Source organism: Dipodomys ordii, unplaced genomic scaffold (genome assembly GCF_000151885.1).
Source record: "Dipodomys ordii isolate 6190 unplaced genomic scaffold, Dord_2.0 Scaffold97, whole genome shotgun sequence".
In the NCBI taxonomy this organism is placed as follows: Eukaryota; Metazoa; Chordata; class Mammalia; order Rodentia; family Heteromyidae; genus Dipodomys; species Dipodomys ordii.
Window position 1 is genome coordinate 2,426,979 of NW_012267313.1, and position 22,283 is coordinate 2,449,261.

Consider the following 22,283-nt stretch of genomic DNA (forward strand, 5'->3'; position numbering starts at 1 on the left):
TATTTTTGTCCTGTCCATGTGTGTGTGTGTGTGTGTGTGTGTGTGTGTGTGTGTGTGTGTGTGTGTGTGTGTGTGTATGTGTGTGTATGCGTGCTTGGAAAGGTTGTATCTTGCACATTGGTAAGGAATCTTATCTCATATCCAAGTTCATATGCTATAAATTTTGCTTTCTCCAAAACTACAAGACACAATTTAGCTGGATTTCTGCCATTTAAAAGTATCACATTTCCTCTAGTTTCCAAGAACATGCTCCTTACTTTCTTGTGAGGCTCACTGCAGAGATTTTGAACATTCAAACATTCATATTTCTGTTATAGTCAGTTTAAGGAAACCTAGGCTTTTTCTCAGCTGCTCTTCAGATTTTCTAAGTTTCTGACCCACTGCTCAATTCCAAAGTTATTTCTGCATTCTTAGGTAGTTATGATAGAATCCTACTGTCAGATGCCAAAATCTGCTTGAATCAGTAATAATGCTCTAAATAATGATGGCCAATTTGTGGGTTAAACAATATTAACTTATTATGCTATAATGTTTGAGTTGTTAAGTCCTCCTAAATGAGTCTTGTGGAACTAAATTCAAGATGTTGGGAGGACTTTGCTTGTTTTAGAGACCCAAGAGGGTCTCTAAAACCTGTCCGTGTTTCTTCCTTCTGCACAATACCTAGGCAGGGCTGATAGCTCCTCTGCACACCAAGTATTTCTTCCCAACCTTTGCTTCTGTCATCAAATCCTTTCTCTGGCTCTGACCCTTTTTTCTCCCCCTTGTAAAGACTCTGGTAATGAGATGGAGCCTACCTGGAAAATTCAAGATAATTTTCTCATCTCAAGATCTATAATTGAATCACAATAGCAAGGTCACCTTTACCACAGGAGTTAAAGTGTACAACTTTCTGAGACTTAGAATGTAGATTACAAATAATTTATCCATCTAATACAGCACTATAGAAATGTTAACTGATTTAGCTACCACCGGACTGACAACTTTACGAAAGGACGTGGGAGGGTTCATCCTATCAACACAGGTCTTGCTATCTTTTCTAACATGTATGTCTGTGAAACTGTTTACATGAGTTGATTATTTCAGTCTCATTAGTCACTCGTGGCCATATTTCTAGAATTAAATTGAGACGTGGTTGTGGATATTTGAATAAAACTCTAGATGAGGAAATTCTCCCCAGTAAGCAAATACATCCTAGGTGTGATGCTATATAAATTAAAATCTCAAAATTGTTTTTTAACTCATGTTAAAGAGTTGACAGCTATCATGGTCTAGTGTTTGTGTTGCTCTGGTTAACATGATGGTGAAGAGAGAACCTAAATAATGGTTAAACTAGTTATTCTAGACAGGCACTGTGGAATAAATGATATATAGCATAAACTGCAAGGAATTGACTTCTATTTTAATATTCATGTGTGTTTTCTGGTAAAATTTAGTCAATGAATACCACTGACAACAAGAGAGCATTGACTTCAGCTCTGAGATTCCAAACTTTGTAACATAAAACCATTTTGCAAAAGAAATACTGTGTTGAATACAAAGTTTTTTTATTAATTAATAACTTTGTAAGTTAAAACTTATTACCAATGCCCTTTAAAAAATGTATAAAGCCTGTCAGTGAAAACAGGCATTGAGTAATAATTTTGAAATCAGGGGATAAGGATAATAGAAATAACATTATAAGAATCAGTCACATTAATATTCTGTTTGGTTGTCTAAATATCTGCACCTGCAATTGCACATTATTTATCATTTTGGCAAGTCAGCTTGCAATTTCATGATTTCACCAGTCATGTGATTTCAATATCATTAGAATAAAAAGTTTTATATTTTTACATCTCAGAAATAAAGTGCAGCAAATATTCTTGAAGTTCTTAAAATTTTGACAAGTCATTAGAAAATGTAATTGCTAAATACCTTTGAATTTGAAAGTTCTACAATTTAGTCTCTAATGATGATTGAGTCTTCTATATCCAATCCTACATTTTCAGCCTCCATCTTGTCTGTGTATTTCACTTTTAACTTTCTCAAACTTCAAAGGGCACACATTTACACTATCACACAACCAAATGAGACTGGACACTCATCCGTCTAGTTGCACACAACAAAATCTCATCATCCTTAATTTTATTTTCTTCATATTGTACATTTAATCTATCACAAAGTCTTATGGATTTATCTCTCATTTCCATTTCCATTGCCTAGCTACCATATGCCATGCATGTAAAAAGGCAATTTCCTTCAGTTACTTGCACTCTCTTAATACAATCTCATATTATCATCTATTCCATGGAGTTTCCAGAGTAATCCTTGGCTTAAAAGAACAAAGGAAATCATAATTCCCTGTTTAAATGCTCCTGTGGCTTGAATTTATCCATAAACCAAAAGGTAAACTCTCTTCCATGGTTTCTAAGGTCTTTGAGATTTTTACTATTCCTTGAATTTCGATAACATGTTCCTACAGAAGGATCCTATCTCTGGTAAGCTTTTCTGGCATTTTATATGGCTGGCTCCGTACTCTGTGTGTGTGTGTGTGTGTGTGTGTGTGTGTATGTGTGTGTGTGTTGTGTGTTGTGTGTGTGTTTTCCACTTAAGTTTCAGATCCAACTTCACTCCAGAAAGGATTTATATGAAATCCTATCAGAATTAGCTTCACTCAGCGACTCACTTGAGATCACATCATGCAGTTCTATTTTCTTCCTTGAATGTATCAGAAATTTAAAACTCTTTTGATTATTTAATTTGCACATGTCTTCTGTCTTCCCATCTAAAATATAAACTCCTTCAAAGAAATAATATGCTATTCATCACTCCATTTCTGTCACCTAGGGTCCTGGGCATGAATGGCATTTTAATTTTTGTGTTTTTTTCTTTTTTGAATAAATAAATGAATTTGGGAAAGTCCTAAAATAACTTCTGAGTTACAACCTTCCCATATTGGCTTACATCAGTCACATAATTAAAATTCAAAGGAAGGCATAAGACAGAGATTAGAATTCATCACTTCTAAACATTGTTCCTAAGAAACCACTGACATTATTCACAGATCCCAAAGTGTGAGTAGGATACTTAATACATAATATCCAAAGGATAGAAACATTTTTAACTAGTGTTTATTAGTTCTATAAAGGGGTTTTATTTGAGGTATTTTCCCACTTGTATACAAGGTGCTGTGATCCATATTCACTTCCTCTATTACTCTGCATAAACAAATTTTACTGTACTGGTTTCCAGACTTGGATTTTTTTCAGGTCTTCAGTTTCTCCAAGTTAAGTCATTTCATATCATTGCCTCTGTCATTTACAGGAATGACAATTATCTCAAGGGAGAAAGAGGGCAAACTTTTAATTAATTTTTAAACCTATTTTTCTCCTGATGAAACAGTGAGAATTAATATGAGAATTAATGAAATTAAGCACTGTGGGAAAAGTGTCTTCCTTAGGTTTTGTTCATTCTAAGACTGTAGAATAGTTTGGTGGATGCAGAACAACAACACAGAAGCAGAATTTCTACTCTCATTAATCTTCTAGGATTTTTTTTCAGGTCAAAAAAATAAATGTTTAAAATTAAAAATAAATATGTAGTAGAAAAACACCTGATATGTCTTCAGGGCACTGAAAAGAGTAATTCTGAATTATTATTATTGTTATTATTTTTAACCAAATAATACTTTGAATAATAGCAATATTCATTGGTCTATTTTAGAGAGATTGATACATTTCAATTAAATATCAGCTACAGACATAAATATAAACACACTGTCATGCTTGCCCTTATGAACTTTATAGTCCATTCAAAAGTTCATCCTGATACATTTCTGAATAATAAACAAGTTTACCCCACAACCTTTGAATTCATTGTGGAAATACTACATTTTTATTCTACTCTAGTGCTACAAAAGGAAAATGTTACTTTAGTTTATCCATCAGGCTGAAAATCTATTAGCTGGTTATTTTCAGTAACTCTTTTTTTTTTTTTTTTGTCGGTCGTGGGGCTTAAACTCTGGGCCTGGGCGCTGTCACTCAGCTCTTCAGCTCAAGGCGAGCGCTCTACCACTTGAGCTACAGTGCCATTTCCGGTTTTCTGGTGGTTTATTGGAGATAGGAGTCTCACGGTCTCTCCTGCCCGGGCTGGCTTTGATCTGCGATCCTCAGATCTCAGCCTCCTGTGTAGCTAGGATTACAGGTGTGAGCCACCAGCGCCCGGCAATAACTCTCTTAACAAAGACACAATGATAGGAAGTCTGACAGATCAAAGGAAATATTAGAACACTGATTTAAGTTTTATTAAGTTTTATTAAATATTGGTACACTGATTAAGTTTTATGCTGACTTGGTTTCATTTGCATATGTTCATTTTCATTAGGTGGTGGCCCATTGCTATACTACTAAAATACTTTCCTGTAATTTTCTCGCTCTGAGATTTAAAAAAAGAAGCTTACAATAAGATTGATTTTTGAAAACAAGTGCACAAATAATAGACAGGAGAATGATATATGCTTGTCCTCTCAATAAAACGTAAGATATTAAAACCTAGATTTTGATCTAGAAAAATCTACTAGAATGTACTTTTGTCTTTAGGTCTTAGCCCTGCTTTTAAATTATCTTCTACTGCTTTTAGGTTAAAACGTCAACCTTATATTATAAAATGGACACTCACTAATTTATTACAGAATGGATACTCACTGTGAAGATATTTTACTTTTTTATTTTTATTTTGTGTTGGTCATGGGGTTTGAAGTAGGCACTATCCCCGAGCTCTATTGCTTAAGGCTAGTACTCTTATCACTTTGAGCTACGGCCCCCACTCTTAGTCTTCTGGTAGTGAATTGGAAATAAGAGTCTCACAAACTTAACCACTTGAGCTGGCTTTGAACTCCAATTCTCAGATCACAGCCTCCTTAGGAGCTCAGACTACAGGCATGACCACCAGCAGTCAGCCTTTTGAAACGTTCTGAAGTTAAAGTTCACCAATGGAGTGTGCATGGTGAGAATAAACTCAGTAAGGCAATTTCTACAGACATAGAGCTATAACCAAATGGAACTTCATAGTCTTTTTCTAACATCTTGACAGATTTGGTGTTCCTTTTCTTCTTATGTTTGTTATTTTTGAATGTCTGTCACTTAAAAGAAAGATTTTCATCCATCTGCACATTCAGAGAAAAGGGCACCAATAAAGACTTACAAAATAGAATGAGACAAAATGAAGTTGAAAAAATGCTTCTTCAAAACCTGTGTTTATCAAGCGATTAGGAAATAGCAAAAGAGAGAAGAACAAAGGAAGTAAAAAATTACTAGTGTTTGTATGATTTATATACAATTTTAATATTTTTGTTCCTTAATTTTGTTATACATGCTTATAAATCATAGTAGCACTAAGGTCAAGATTTAGTCTTTACCCAGAAACACAACAAATCAAAGAAAGGTTGGATGAACTGCAGAGCTTCTGCATGGCAAAGGACATAGCTAGCAAGATCAACAGAAAGCCCATGGATTGGGAGAAGATCTTCACTAGCCATAAAACGGACAAGGGTCTCATATCTAAAATATACTTAGAACTCAAAAAATTAAATCCCCCCAAAACAAATCCTCCAAGAAACAACTGCCCCATTAATAAGTGGGCTAAAGACTTAAAGAGAGACTTCTCTGAAGAGGAAATAAGAATGGCTAATACACATGGAGAAATGTGTCCACAAAAGAAATGCAAATCAAAACAACATTGAGATACCACCTCACCCCAGTTAGAATGGCTATAATCAAGAACTCTAGTAACAATATAAGCTGGAGGGGATGTGGCCAACAGAAAAAGATACTATACTGTTGGAAGGAGTGTAAAGTTTTTCAGCTACTCTGGAAAGCAGTATAGGGGTTCTTCAAAAGGCTAACAAGAGAGCTTCCCTCTGACCCAGCAATCTACTTCTGGGAATTTACCCAAATGACCAGAAACAAGGCCATACTAAAGCTATCAGCACAATTATGTTCATTGCAGCATTAGTTACCATAGCTAAGGTATGGAACCAACCCAGATGCCTATTAGTGGATGAATGGATCAAGAAAATGTGGTATATATTCATAATGGAATTCTTTGCTTCCACCAGAAAGAATGACATTTGTAAGGAAATGGAAAGACTTGGGGAAAAAATCATACTAAGTGAAATAAGCCAGACCCAAAGAAACATAGATCCCACATGTTCCCTAAGTTATAATAATTAGTATATGTCTAGGATAATCCTAGCAGAGGAGCAGAATAGCTCAATCACTATGTACATATGACCATATATGATGATGTTAAGCAAAATGAACCCTAAAACATGGAAACAAGAGGTTTTTCTTCATTGTTGTTTTTAATGTACTATATAGTTTCTATTTTCTTGTTTGTTTTCTTTTTCCTACAGTTTACACCTTGTCGCTGTATTTGATTTTGGTATCCTGGGTGTTGTATTTATCTGAAATAGGGAAGGGAAGGGGAACAACAAAATGGAAAGACAAAGGACAAAGGGCAAACCAATCCAACAGCGATACTCAAAAAGACAGTATGTTGCAGGAGGAGGTTAGAGGAGAAGGGAAAATGGGAGAAAAATAAGGGAGGGGTAACAAATTGGACAAGAAATGTACTCACTACCTTACTTATGCAACTGTAACCTTGACAATAAAATTAAACAAATAAATAAATCTGTACATCACCTTGAGAATAAAATTAATCAAATAAATAAACAGAAAGAAAAAAGATAGTCTTTACTCTTATTCCACAGAAGTATTAAACACCTGGATTCTTATCAATGTTTGTCTGCTTTACTCTGAGAATAATTTCAGGTAAGTCAATATATAAATAACTATACATTGAGAAAAAATTAAACAACATAGCCTACATATTGTTCAGTATGGCAAAATTGAAGTTTGTTTGAAATTCATCTCCTAGTAATTTAATATGAATGACACATAACTTTGAAAATGTGCTGAGTAAATTATATTATAATTTATATGCATTTGCATGAGTCACTGCTTTAAAATACAGCCATAACAGCCATATTGCTCATTAAAATTAATTCCCCTGTAGAAGTACTTATAACAGTATAAATTCTTATACCACTATGGCAAAAGATTCTTACCTAATAATTACCACAATTCTTTGTGGTTATGAAAAACTAGGGAAATGTTGCAAATTGTATGTATATAGATAAAATAAATCAAAATCAAACACTCCAAAATAGTATTAGAGAGTAAAGGCAAGATCATCAATGATCCCTTCTCACTGTCCAGAAGACAAAAACAAAGTCATTCTGGTTTCCTGATCCAGCTTTAGAATCAGACATTTCACTGGGAAGCACTAGTTACATTACTGGATAATGGAATTTAGACAGCAATGTGTCAGATGTTAGGGATGCTTATTATAATTAGAATATTAATGCTATTGTTCTCAGACCCTCTCAGTGAATTATGAAACATACATAGCCAGGTACACAAATACACACACACACACACACACACACACACACACACACACATTCTCTTCTGCCTTCTCTGATTTCATCTCTGTTATGATCTTCACTACATACAGATTCAGGCATCATGAACAGGGCAAGCATTTGAGCATCTACATGGATCAGAAAGAATCTACCATTTCATCCTGATATCCTCCTGTGTTGACACATCATATTGGCCATCATCTTGAGTCATTACCCAAACCAAATTCTATATCCCTACCTCAAATTTCTCATTGGAAACTACATGCAAGGTTATCCCTCTTACACAGACACCATTCTTCCACATTTGGGTCTTAATGCCCCTGCTCAGTTCACTGTAATTATATTCCATACTCTCCACATGTGGACACTTATTCTACTCTGCTCAAGCCCTAACTGCACACACTGGCCTTAGGCCAGCTACACTGATGATCTTCTGAATCTGATACATCCTGTTCTCAGGCCTCCTCCTCCTCTGTGAGTTCTCTTCACTAACTCCTGTTTTCCCCCCCGCCCCCACCCGCCACACATACCCAGGCTATCATCAAGTATAAGAGCCTCTACTGCCTCTCTGTTGACCTGGCCTTGCTCCACTCTAACTCAGTGCTTTTTAGCTTGAACTGTTTAGGAAATGAGGGAAGAAAAAGGTTGAGAAAGAAAAGGAAGAGTTGTAAAGTTCATTCTCAACATAGTGTCTTGTACAGCTCATTGTTACAATGGGTCAACCTGTATCCTTGTTTCAGCATTTTGTTATTTCCCTTCTCCTCCCCAAATTAGAAAATGTATAAACAAGATGCAGGGCACTGGAATCAAATACAGTGAAAACAGAGGCTTTACCATGGGGGAGGAACATACAAAAGAAACAAAAGGGGGGAGGGGGGAGATGGAAAGGGATGGGAAGGGGAAACAAAGGAGGAGGCTACAATGTTTGATAAGAAATGTACTCATTATCTTGCCCATATAATTGTAACCCCTCTGTACGGTATTTTCACAAAAAAAAAGTAAAAAAAAAAAAGTAAACCATCCCAGAAAGTAAAAAAAAAAAAAGAAAAGAAAGAAACAAAGAAAATCACATAGTACATTATAAGTACTGGGCTTGGCACTGTCCCTGTGCTCTTCAGCTCAAGGCAGCACTCTACTGCTTGAGTCACAGCACCACTTAGGGCTTTCTAGTGGTTTATTGGAGCTAAGAGTCTCACAGAGTTTCCTGCCCGGGCTGGCTTTGAACCCTGATCCTCAGATCTCAGCCTCCTGAGTAGCTAGGGTTATAGGCGTGAGCCACCAGCACCTGGCCATTATAAGTACTTTAAAAACAATAGCAACAAAGAAAATAACCTCTTGTGTCCCTATCTTGGGGTTCATCTCACTTAGCATCATCTTAGATGGTCATATGTACATAGCTTTTAACCTTTTCTATTTGTCTGATAAGATTATCCTAGACATATACTAGTTATTGCAAATAAGGGAAACCATGTTTCTTTGGGTCTGGCTTACTTTACTTACTATAATTTTTTTCCAAGTTTTTTCATTGCCTAACAAATGTGGTGGTGTCATTCTTTCTGATGGAGGCATAGAATTCCATTGTGTGTGTGTGTGTCTGTGTGTCTGTGTGTATCACATTTTTTTGATTCATTCATTTACTGAGGGGGGGGAGGGAGGTGTTGGGGAGGTGGGGAGGGAAGGGATGGTAGGGGAAAATCAAAGGAGGGGGTACAATGCTAAGGAGGAAATGTACACATTACCTTACTCATGTAACTGTAACCCCTCTGTACACTATCTTTATAATAAAAATATTTTAAAAAACAAAAAAGGAAGAGTTGTACCCAGCTTTTAGTTTCTTTATTTTTATTATCTTTCTGTACCAATTTAACAAATAGATTGAATATTTTGTACTTCAAGTATCAGATACAGCTGGAATTAAGTTGCTTTTTGTTCAACACTGAGTAGTGACCACTGTTTTTCGCTGAACATATACTTCCAAGCTTTCTTCTTCCACATTTAACATGGATAGGACTTAGTAAAGTATTATTCTATGTGAGTATATACTTTCTAGTCTCAAAGCTTTTGTCCTATCTAATTATTTCTCCCTTGAATGCTTTGCCTTTCATTTCCAACTGACAAAAAATATCCATTTTTAAAGGTACAATTTAATATGCTTCTTCTTCCAGAAAATCTTTCCCTTAGCTTCCTAACCATAAGTAATTATAAATAATATTAATAATGACAACAGTAGCAATAGGAGTTATAATAGATATTAAATGAAAATGTCTCATATGTGAGATACTTCACTAGAAAGTTCATATCTATTATTGCTGAGCTTACATTCATCTTGAAAATTAATTACTTTCAACTCCATTTCTACTATACACAAAAACAGGCACAGGAAGTCCTATTTGGAAATAAATAGGCTTACTGAAGTCCTATTTGGAAATAAATAGTATTGGAAGAGTTTCATAGTCCTATCATTAGCAATGTCCTTTTTCACACAGGACATTCAACAGGAAAGAGAGAAAGGAATCATGGTTTGGGAGCGAAAAGACTAGTTTATAACTTAAAGCCACAGGCTATGATAACATTTCAAAGAGTCATTTAACTTCTTATAGGTGCTTAGCAAGTAGAAAGAAAAAAAAATAGCACAAAGGAGCCAAGACAGTACATTTGGTACATTTGGTCAAACATCTGGCTCCACCATTGTTGACTATAGTTGAGGCTACTTCTTACTGCAGTGGCCAACAGCATCTGGCAATAACCCAATAGAACTTTTTCCTATTTCAGAGGTTACACCTCCTCAATGGCCATCTTGGCAGTAAGGACACCTCATTAAAAAATAAATAAGTAAAAATAAAAAATTCCTCCATCCCTAGTTGTTAGAAATACCCTTCTTTTACTTGGGAAAGGTCACAACTGAGAACATATTCTTAGCATACTATTAGCATAATAATGAAACCGTATGCATAAAAGTACCTATGAGCTGATGTCCCTTATTGCTCATGCCCTGAATCATAGCTACTCAGGAGACGAGTCTGAGGATTGGAGTTCAAAGCCACAATGGGCAGGAGAGTTTATGAGACTTTTATCTCCAATTAACTTCTAAAAAACAAAATTCTAATCTTGAGCAAAAGAGCTCAGGGTCAGTTCTCAGGCCCTGTGTTCAACCCCCACAACTGATGAAAAAATATACATAAGACTTGCTGAATGGGGGCACTTGGCTGTTTGTTGGAACTCAGTTTCCTCTGATGTTGCACTATTGCTTTATCATCTCTTCTGCTTTATTAATTCTGGTTCAGAGTAAATAAATCTGCTCTGTTAAATACTCCTCTGCATCTATGCTCTAAAATTTTTTTGGGGGGGAGGTTGACCACCACTTCAGATCTATCTTGCAGGACATGATTCTAAATTAAGAGGTGTTTAGACTATATGACTTTTGTCATCTCCATCTAAATCAAGTCCTATGTTTGATTTCCTTGCATAACAAAACTGTAACTTTAAAATTTTAAGCATAAAAATCCTCATTATTATTTTCAGGTATTTGAAAGCTTCTAAAGGTTCAAGATATTACGTAAAATTCAAATTCAACCATTATTTTCAGTGAACAAATAAGTGTAAGGTTTACTCTGAGGTAACAATGTTTGATAGGAAATGTGCTCATTACCTTGTTCATGTAACTGTAACCCCTCTGTACAGTATTTTTACAATAAAAACGTAAAAACAAAGAATCCAACTGTTTAAGCAAACATCACAGCACTCAGGGCTCATCAAAAACTAAGATAGAGTAGTAAAATCAACAGCAAGAACTGAGGAGAAGCACTTTAGCACAAAAGTTGCCTCAAGTGAATACATACAAATAAACTAGTCCCATGATATGTAATTTCATACTTATAATTTAAATGTGGTTTAAAACATAAGTAACAAGTACAAAGTTGGATCTATATCATCTATGCACAAACCATCCAGATTTGCTTATGTATTTGATATTACCAAATTACACATCACTTTTTCACTTTATATGTTCCTCCCATATTTTGTCATATCACATACCACTTTTCCACTCATGGACCCTGCACTGAACATTCATTTTCCTCAGCTTTCAATATGTTGCAAGACAGCATTTGATATTTTTTTTTTTTTGGGTCTGGTCGTGGGGCCTGAACTCTGGGCCTGGGCGCTGTCCCTCAACTCTTCAGCTCAAGGCTAGCGCTCTATCACTTGAGCCACAGCACCACTTCCGGCTTTTTTCTTTTTGCTTATGTGGTGCTAAGGAATCGAACCCAGGGCCTCTGGCATACAAGGTAAGCACTCTACCACTGAGCCACCTTCCCAGCCCCAGCACCTGATATTTTTATGGGAAGGATACAGTAAGCAGGCTTTTGAATCCTGGCATTAGTTCTGAGGTCAGCTCTGGCAGGTAAAGTATTATGTGACCTTCCTATTTCTTTTCCTTTCTTTCCTTTTCTTCACTTATGTCAGAATGATGGAGTAAATTCCATCATTCAACCAAAAAAGAGTGAGGCATCTGTGCACTTTACTTAGTCCTATCTCCTCTTTAATGTTTCTGTTTTTTAGTTTAATTTCAGTACATATTTAAACTGAATAAGGAATATTCATCAACAAGGGCCTAAGGCTAGGATTTTGTGGATCTCCAATTTTTCTTTCTATATGCCTTAATCTTCTGTTCAGTGCTATTTGTACATATCACTACAATTCACAAAGTACATGCTATCATTTAGTTTTATCTGCTCGTTTAATCTCTCTGCTGCTTTCTTTTCTTTTATTTGAAATATCTCCTCAAGCAGCTACACTTACCTACCTGAACATTTGAATTGCATAGCAGTGTACTAAGACAGCTCAGGAGTGAATAGAAGATGGGAAAACATAATTTTGTTTCAGAATTCCATGGCGAATTATTGAAGTAAGGAACTGAAATATAAGCCAGTATACTCCCCTAAAGGCAAGTGTCAAAATAAAGTAATTTTTAGAAGGTTTTGAACAGGATAAATTGTCTTAAATCCATACACAAGCCCATTTCTCTAGTTATAGCAGGCTAACCAAATTGTGCCTACATTGTGCTAGCAACATTGTTTATGCTGAAAATCTGTTTCCCTTCTGCAAATATGAAAGCATAGTAGAAATGAGCCAGAGAGTATCTACCTTCCTTCTTGCCAAAGCCCTGGGCATCAAGTCTCTAAACTAACTTCCTTGATAAGACATTTTTGCCTCATATGACCTTGGAGAAATTAAGCATGTTCGTATGGAAGCACTGAGGATTAAGTCACATCTTCTACCCCTTTGCCAGTGTCCAGCCACTGATGGAGATCAAGTCTTGTGGGCTTTTATGCCAGACTGTGCCTCAAACTGTAATCCTCCATTCCCTGCCTTCCAAGTAGCAAGATTACAGGCTTGAGTCACCATGCTCAGCCAGGCTGTCTAATTTTAAAGTAATGAATACTTAAGTTCCACTTTGTTTAGGGACAGAATGTAGGGAATATGCTTACTTCTTCAACTCTCCTCAATTGATATATTTATTTCCTAGTCGAGTAAGATATTTCACTGGAACATGGGTAAAATAGTTTACTTATAAAAATAAGTGGGCCAGAAATAGGGGTTTTTATCTTCTTGAAAATACATGAAAAAGGGACCATTCGACATAGAAAACTACAGAGTACAGATGATATGGGGGAACAAACATTAATTTCATTCAACTTGTTAGGAAAAGAAAAATGTTGGAAATGGCATTAAATGATACACACATTATTTCCTAATGCATATCTTACATTTGAGGATGAGCAAGAGATTGAGAGTTCTTATTTTTACTTTGGCTGTAACATTTAAATATATTTAATGAAGTCAAAATGTTTCTCATTAGCAAAAACATTATATATTATTCTCTTGTTTCTGAGTTATGGTTATGTGTATGACATTTAATAAAGTTTTAATTTCTCATCACAATGATGACCTCCAGATTCTTATTAATGAGGTAAATTCCAGAGTTTCTTTAAACCTCTGGCCTAACACATCATATTTTAAAATTCTGATTAAATAAGTAGTATGCATCTTTCATACAAAAAGGAACATTCAAGGATAGGAAAGAAGCTATAGAACAGAATATAGTCATAAAAATAGCAGTGATTCTGAAGAGAGAACTTCAGCAGGACTATTTATCCTATTTATCTTTCAGTTAAAAAATTGTCACAGAATTCACAGGAAGAAAATATATTTGAATAAATGGATGTATAGATAGATAAGGATGTATTTAACTTAATATTTGTAATTTACTGTGCTCTATGTGGAAGGAAACGGTTTCAGCTTTTATATTAGAAAGTGAAATATATCACAATGTAAATAAATGCACACATAGATACAAGGGGAATGTGACAGAAGTAAATATTAGGGATATAATCAATATGTATGAATATAGCACAATAAAACTCAACAAAACCATTAAAAGGAAAAGAGAAGGAAAGAGAGAACTAAGGAGTAGTAATATAGATGGAATGAATTCCATCAAAGTACATTATATACTTGTAAACATCATGAAGGTTAATAAAATTTTTGAAAAAGAAACAAAGGAAAAACCAACTCTAGTTGTATACAAAATGTGTCTCAATTCATGTATAAACTACTCTGATACTTTTCAAAATTGCAGGCGGTGTTTTAACTAGTTTGTTTAAACATTAAAGCTGAATCATCTGCCTTAAGTTTAAATTCAGTGACTGATTCAGCAAATATTTGTTTTACTTAATATAACTCTCATCATGCATTTATTCCTGGAGATGCATTGATGTACAAGACTATTAAATCACTGCATTAAATTTGACTTCAAAAGTATTCATTGTAGGTTTAAAAAATATATATGGCAACAATTATTGATATATAATTGCCTTAACACACTTTGGCTAATTAAAGGCCACTGAAAATGGAAAGGTATTATAAAAGGACACCAAGATTTCTAGGGAAGCATATTCTTTTCAACAAAGTTCCCTTGATCTGAAGGGGATTGGAAATGGAAGGCCTTGGCTCTTTAGTACTCACCACTGAGACCAGGGAAGGCCTGATGGATGGACAGGTGGAACATGACAGAGATGTGCCCTAGATGTCAGCAGACTATAAATCATTTCTGCTCAGCCTAATAATCCTATGCTGAGCCTGTCTTGCTTAATAAAATGGCTTAGAGAGTGGAGATGCACCCTGCACCATAGGGAAAGGCTGTGGTGATGTCATAAAGAACAACCTTCCAAAACCCAGAACTTCCTGTGTGCATTTAACATTATTTCTATTTGTGGTCATTCAGTTTTAATGACTTCTTCATTTATGTTACAGATTGAGGAAATAACTATTTACTTGGGTGTCTATATGTATATCCACATTGGAAGTACATATGTTCTAATAATTTTCAACAATGTGCACCCTTGTTAACTGTTTAGCTAATTCTTTGTTAAAAGTTTTCTTAATGTTTTTTCTCAGTCAATATGGTTCTGCATTCTAATGATTAACTGTGCCTTGAAGACGTCATACTAAAACAATTTTTTACATTTATATTGAAATTTCCAGACCAAAGCAAAATCTTGTATGATGTTGAGATCTGGAGGATGATACTTCCAGACTAGCTCAGGCAAATGGAGTTTGCAGGGCTCCAATCAACAAAATCCTTGGGAATGGTGGTGTAAGCAGGTCATTCCAGCTATAACAAAAAATGTAAATAGGAGGACTGCTGACTAGACTAGCAAACAAACAAACAAAAAACCCTCCTATCAAAAATAATCCAAACAGAACAAGCTGGAGTTAAGGCTCAAATAGTGAAGTGCCTTCCTAGGAAGTATAAAACTCTGGGTTTAAAATCTAAGTGCTGTAAAAGAAAAAAAAAAGATCCGTTAATAAGTATGTCTTTCCATAAGTAAAAAAATGTTAAATATTCAGAATAGGATATACATAAGATCGAGGCAAAACTCTGACAATATAAGAAACTGGATTTCTATCTACTATGTGAGCTTGCTTTGGTATTCATACATATTTCTTTCACACTTATATAAAATAAATTATGTCTTTCTACAGTATGATGCATTATTATATTAACAATAATATGTCAACAACTAATATTACATACATTTACAGTATGCTAGACACAGTACATTAGTATAGTAACCTTCCCTTCCACCCGCCATGAGTGGGAAGTATGTACAAGAACCATAGTCATCCTCAACGGACAGAACACTGCTGGAGGAATATCACTACCAAATTTCAAACTCTACTATAAAGCCATAGTAACCAAAACAGCTTGGTACTGGCATAAGAACAGACCTCAGGACCAATGGAATAGAATTGAAAACCCAGAAATGAACCTACAGACCTATAGCCATCTAATCTTTGATAAGGGAGCTAAAACAATAGAATGGAAGAAAGACAGCCTCTTCAGTAAATGGTGCTGGCAAAATTGGTTAACTGCATGTAGAAAACTAAAGCTAGATCCTTATATATCACACTGCACCAGAATCAACTCCAAATGGATCAAAGACCTCGGAGTCAAAGCAGACACTCTGAAAACATTACAGGATGGAATAGGAGAAACCCTAGGTCTCCTTGGCGCAGGCCGAAATTTTCTTAATAGAGACCCAGAAACACAACAAATCAAAGAAAGGTTGGACAAACGGGATTGCATGAAGCTACAGAGCTTCTGCATGGCAAAGGACATAGCTAGCAAGATCAATAGAAAGCCCACAGACTGGAAGAAGATCTTCACTAGCCATACAACGGACAAGGGTCTCATATCTAAAATATACTTGGAATTCAAAAAATTAAATCCCCCAACAACAAATCTCAAAGAAACAAGTGTCTAATAAATAAGTGGGCGAAAGACTTAAAGAGAAACTTCTCTGAAGAAGAAAGAACGATGGCCAATAGACACATGAAGAAATGCTCAACCTCCCTAGCCATAAAAGAAATGCAAATCAAAACAACATTGCGGTACTACCTCACCACAGTTAGAATGGCAAAAATCAAGAACTCTAATAACAACAGATGTTGGAGGGGATGTGGACAGAAGGGAACCTTACTTCATTGTTGGTGGGAGTCTAAACTTGTTCAACCACTTTGGAAAGCAGTATGGAGGTTCCTCAAAAGATTTCACATAGAGCTCCACTATGACCCAGCAATCCCACTTTTGGGCATTTACCCAAATGTTTACAAACAAGACCACACTAAAGCTACCAGCACAACTATGTTTATTGCAACATTATTTACTATAGCTAAGATACGAAACCAACACAGATGCCCCTCAGTAGATGAATGGATTAAGAAAATGTGGTATATATACACAATGGAATTCTATGCCTCCATCAGAAAGAATGACATTATCCATTTGTTAGGAACTGGAAAGGCTTGGAAAAAATTGTATTAAGTGAAGTAAGCCAAGCCCAAAGAAACATAGGTCCCATGGTTTCCCTTATTTGCAATATCTAGTATATGTATGAGTCAAGCAGAAAAGGTCAGATAATGTGATGTCAGGAAAATGAACCCTTAGATAAAAATGTTTTTCATGCATTTGTTTCTAATGCATTTATAAGATTATTTCTTTGTTGTTTTGTATGTCCCTCCCCCACAGTATAATCCCTGTTTTCACTATATTTGATGTCAGTATAATTTGTGGAGGAGAAGGGGAAAAACAAGTCGTTTAAGGATACAGTGACCTGTTGCAACAATGAGAAGTACAAGTTGCAGTCGAACGGACCTTACCACTTTGTGCGGTCGGGGGGGAGATTGTTAGAGAAGCAGGGGGGAAGCTGGAGGATATGAGGGTAAACAAAGGAGGAGGCTGCAATGCTTGATAAGAAATGTACTCATTATCTTGCCCATGTAATTGTAACCCCTCTGTACAGTATATTCACAAAAAAATAAAATTAAAAAAAGAACCATAGTCAATACTGAAACCAAAGAGTTTTTCTCTCTATGTGCATATCTATGATAAAGTTTTAACTTATAAATAAGTCAAGTAAAACATTCACAACAATTATAATGAAATGGAACAATTATAACAATATATTATGTTATAAAAGTATTATTAGCATCCATGCTCTCATACTTGAATACAAGCACTACAGTTCTAACAGTGGATGTGACAAGAGGGTGCTGCTAAGGGAAGAAATGGCAGGAGGGAGCATATTCAGCATGGATGCACTGGACACAGAAAAGATTCAGGGCATGAGACGGACAGAGACAGATGATAAGGAATTTCATTAAGCTATTCAGAATGGCATGCAATTGAAAACTTATGAATTGTTCCATTTTGAAAAATTTCAGTTTCATATTCTTAAGCTATGGTTGGCCACAGGTAACTTAAACCATGAAAAGCAAAATCTCAGATGAGGGACAACTGTATATACTAGTCTCAAAATCTCATAATCATAAGAGGAAGTACTCTAATTAACCTTATTTGGAGGATGAGAGCTTTTATAATTTTGCTATGCTAAGCAACTACTCAGAGGCATAAGATCAAGATTTGAACCAGGTAGTACAAGGCCAAAGTCCTTGTCTTACTCATGATATCACTCTGTTAACTTGGGTACAGAAATACAGCTGGAACATCTCACTAGACAAAGAAGAATGGCCTCCATTGGACTCTGACCAACTGGAAAACATTCTATGCCACACAGTAAGGTCGATTTCTGTGAGCTCAACCATGTCTAATAGTATATACTATTTGTCACTATGCTTTTATTTGTCCTCAGAGAGAAACAAAATGTCACTTAAACAGTTCATGCAAAAACAAATAAATGAGTAGGAAAATTTAAAATGTCAGAATAACTTATAGTTTTCTTTCCTCTGCTATGGAAATACACCATTATCCAATCTTCAGAACTTTCTTACCAGCAGATGTGAAACCTTTCATATTTCATTTTACATGTCTCTATTTCACATCTGGTAAGGCACAGGTGATACATATCTAAATGTCTTTTTCTATTAACTTATGCAAACTTTAACTCCTGATCCATTGGCTGAAATTTTGAAATAAATGCCTATACATTTTCAGATGTTTTCTCCGAGTTGTGTATTTTAACCATTAGAAAGAATCTTCATATTTGCATTGAACAAATGTATTTTTTCTTCTGAGAGATTCTTATAAGTCTCATGAGCCAAAGAAAAAGGCCTTTGTTGCCTTTACAAATTTAGAGTAGAACAAATTGAGCATATTGGTGACTGGATGGAGTAAAATAACGAATAGAAAGTTGCCAACATGAACAGAACATGGCTATTCATTTTCCCCCCAGATGAATCAACTAATGCTTAAAAATGTGGGTCTAATACTAACTCTGACAACAAATCTTCCAGAAAACCAACCCTGAGGAGTCTCACAAATGCATGCAGACAGTTTTATCTTCTTTTTCTTGCTATAATATACTAAGTAACCATCTCTGTTTGTTGGCACAATCGAATGACTCTTAAATGACTCTTAAATACAGGGAATTTTTCTTCACATTGAACTCCAAATACTCTTTCAAAGATGCCAAAGTGTATATATATATATATATATAGATAGATAGATAGATAGATAGATGTATACATATATATACATATACATATATATACATATACATATTTATATATGTTACATATTTGTTTTCTGCCAAAAAACTAGCCAGTCTAAGTAATAATCAGCAGGGTTGGAAAGAATTGACTTGATTATTAGCCATTACAGAAATAATTTTTTTCACAAACCAACCAAGACCCTTTACAGCCCAACTACAACTACTGATAAAATTATAGAACAACCTCCAAACCCACACCTCATGTATCATTAGCTTTGTCCTTGTAGGTTTGATCATCTATTACAGAAAGCAAATAGAGGTTTTTAAATAAGCAACTTGCTATTTTGAGCTGCTGTTGCTGAGTTTTCTTAAGAGAGTCGTTGATAGGTAACACAAACCTTTTAGGTACTCAAGGACAGAAGAAAGCCCTCTACGGTTTTTCTAAATCCTTTCTATTCTCCTAACAAGATTCCTTCAGTTAAGTACTAGAGGATGGAATGTAGCACCCATGATGTGTAAAGACAGCCAAGTGAGTCTGAGAAGTTCTCTGGTGCTTTAAGTGAGCCCCACTACAAATACTCTGTAATAGAAATGCCACATTTAATTAGCTTGGCACTAGCAACAAAGCTCTTTCATTTTAGAAAGGAGATGAATAGAGCTTACAAAAAAGGAAACAAACCCCTTACCTTTTGTAGCAATTCGTACACACTGGGTTTTAGTTTCCTGGTAAAGTAAAATGAAATAACATAGTCAATGTAAAGATAATATCCTCTTTCACAAACTTTATTCCAAGACCAAAATGGGGTCATAACATATGATTGTCACCAGACACAGTATTAAGATTTTTTTTTTTGATACATACTCTCAGAAATTCTTCCATTCTCAGCCTCTAAATTACCTTGAGAAAATGAGCCCATACCACTGCACCAAAGGATGGGTTGAGAAGGAGTATCAAGAACTTTTCTGTCTGGGCTGACCTTGAACTTTGACCCTCCCAAACAATTAGTACTACAGACAACTGCCAAACATCATGCTTCTTGTTTTTTGTTTGTTTGTTTTTAGTTGTTGTTCCTTTGTTTCTTTTTGGGTGCTGGTCTAAAGGCTTGAGCTGTTTTTGCTTGTGTTTAACACTCTACCAGTTGAGCTAGAGCTCCACTTCTAGCATTTTTTTGGTAGCTAACTGGAGATAAGAAGAATCTCATGGACTTTACTGCCTGGGCTGACTTCAAACTGTAATCCTCATATCTCAGCTTCCTGAGTAGTTGGTATTACTGGCATGACTACTGGTGCTCTGCTACTGGCAATTAGAAAAGACAATCTAACGTAAAAGCTTAAAAATTCAAGAACTTTCTAAGGATGTAGATGTCTGCTTTCAATTTGTGATACTAGCTGGCTTGCTGGTGACAAGTAGTATAGTCTGCTATTTGCATTTATTGTTGCTTCTTAAGCTATCAGAAAGAAAAAAAAATGTGTCTGCGAGGCTAAAGTCAGAACTAAATATTTAATTTTCATCTGTTAGCTATAGACTCAGATAGGAAGATATAGACTCAGATACTGTCAACTTGAATCCTATGTGACTAAAGAGCTAAATGGTAGTCTCTAGAAAGATCATCAAAATATTGCTTACCATTTATAGCATAATTTGTCTGCTCTTTTAATTTAGCTGCTAAGTCCTAGAAAGTTTTCATGTTCTGCCTCTTGCTAGGCAGAGTAGAAACAGTAAAAGCAAAAGATGAAGGGACAAGAATTATTATAATTTTATTTACATAGTTGCATGGTAGAAAGATACATAGCTAGTTTCAGGACCAAATTTCACTTCATAAGGAGCTAGAGTCCACTCAGTGTCTATTTTTAACAAATAATTAGTTAGAAGTCAAAGCCAAGGCACAAACAGAGGCTTGAAAGACCCATGTTGCTCTAACTACAACCATCTTGGCTGCAACTCCATTCTGCCTGCCAGGTGCTTCAGGCATACATCCTAAACCCTATAGACCTTAAGAGAGCCAGCCAAATGCTTTGTGCCAATGCTTTGTGGCACCTGGGCTGTTTCTTAACATGTTAATAGATTTCTAAGAAGCCTTGGTACACTGATTGAGAAGGTTAGCGTGCAACTCCCTTCCTTCTGCCACAGAATGTGGGCATTCTCCTGTTTTGTAAAGATGTGCCTCCCAGTGGGGATAGCTTTCTAAGTCCCTGATAAGTTGCATTTTGTCTATCCCTGGATCAGGACCTGATTATGGCTTCCTTTAATCTGTTGATTCCTTCCCCCTTCACAGTCAACTCTCACTTACATGGAGTAGGTTTTATTTCTGAAACAGGATGTTTGTTTTCAAGATTCATTTATAACTGCACCTTGAATAGTTAGATATGTTGATAAAACACGAGAATTTATAATTTCTTCTTAAGCATTTATTTTGAAATTAAGTAAAACAAAGCACTAAGAAAGGAATACAAAAAAGAAGGAAAAGAAAGAATATTTCACACTCTCATAGAGGCCCAAAGAAATTCTGATTTCCTAAAAGCCATCTCTGTTGATGCTCTGTAGGCATTACCAGCCTCTGCTGGGGTGGGAGGGATAACAAATGAAAAACTCTTCATTAAGAATATTGTGAGATATATTACTAATTCTCTGATTTGATTTAATGATGGGGGGAAGTTACATCTAAACTGTTAAAGAAAATGAGAGAGAATACACTGCAAGAAACAGACATTCATTAATACTCAGACCAGGCAACAACAGTTAGTTTGGAAGCTCACTTATCCAAGGATGAAAACCCAAACATTGAACTGTGTTTTCTACCTTTACGGTATTTGTGCTCAGGATAGATGAATCACTTTCATAGCAATCTCTTACTTGAGAAGCCTAGTTGTACCACCAATGCTTTGAAGGATAGATAGGGAGGTGTGGCCTCCAAAGATTCCCATTGCCATCAAAGAAGGCAGAGCATCAACGATGAACAGCCTCTGGCTTTATAGAATATCTTAGGACATGCTTTGGCAGGATTTTTTTTTTTTATTGTATACTGCAAGCCAACCCCATTGGCAAGCAGAAAGATACAGCTTTCATGTAAAACAGCTAATCAGTACCCAAGTTCTTAAAGCCTCTGCAGAAACAAAAATGAGCTATGTCTTCCAATTATGCTATTCCAAGATATAATAAGATTGATGAAATTGGGTATCACAGTTTTCCTTTCCCTCTTCCTTCCCTCCTCCCTACCTCCTTCCCTTCCCTTTCATTCCCTTCCCTTCCCTTTCTCTCTCTTTCTTTTGTTGTGATCTGGAAATTGAACTCAGGGCTCAGGATCTGT

The 22,283-nt window shown here is 35.6% G+C and overlaps 1 protein-coding gene across 4 annotated transcripts in view; it reads right to left on the reverse strand.

The window, feature by feature from the left end:
* The window catches only part of Ptprk (protein tyrosine phosphatase, receptor type, K), a 515,496-nt gene that overhangs the window by 84,503 nt on the left and 408,710 nt on the right, over nucleotides 1–22,283 (reverse strand). For all 4 annotated transcript variants that reach the window (XM_013026890.1, XM_013026891.1, XM_013026889.1 and 1 more), the window contains exon 13: nucleotides 19,662–19,698. In XM_013026890.1, the coding sequence (XP_012882344.1) occupies nucleotides 19,662–19,698 (37 nt within the window). The remainder of the gene's footprint in view (nucleotides 1–19,661; nucleotides 19,699–22,283) is intronic.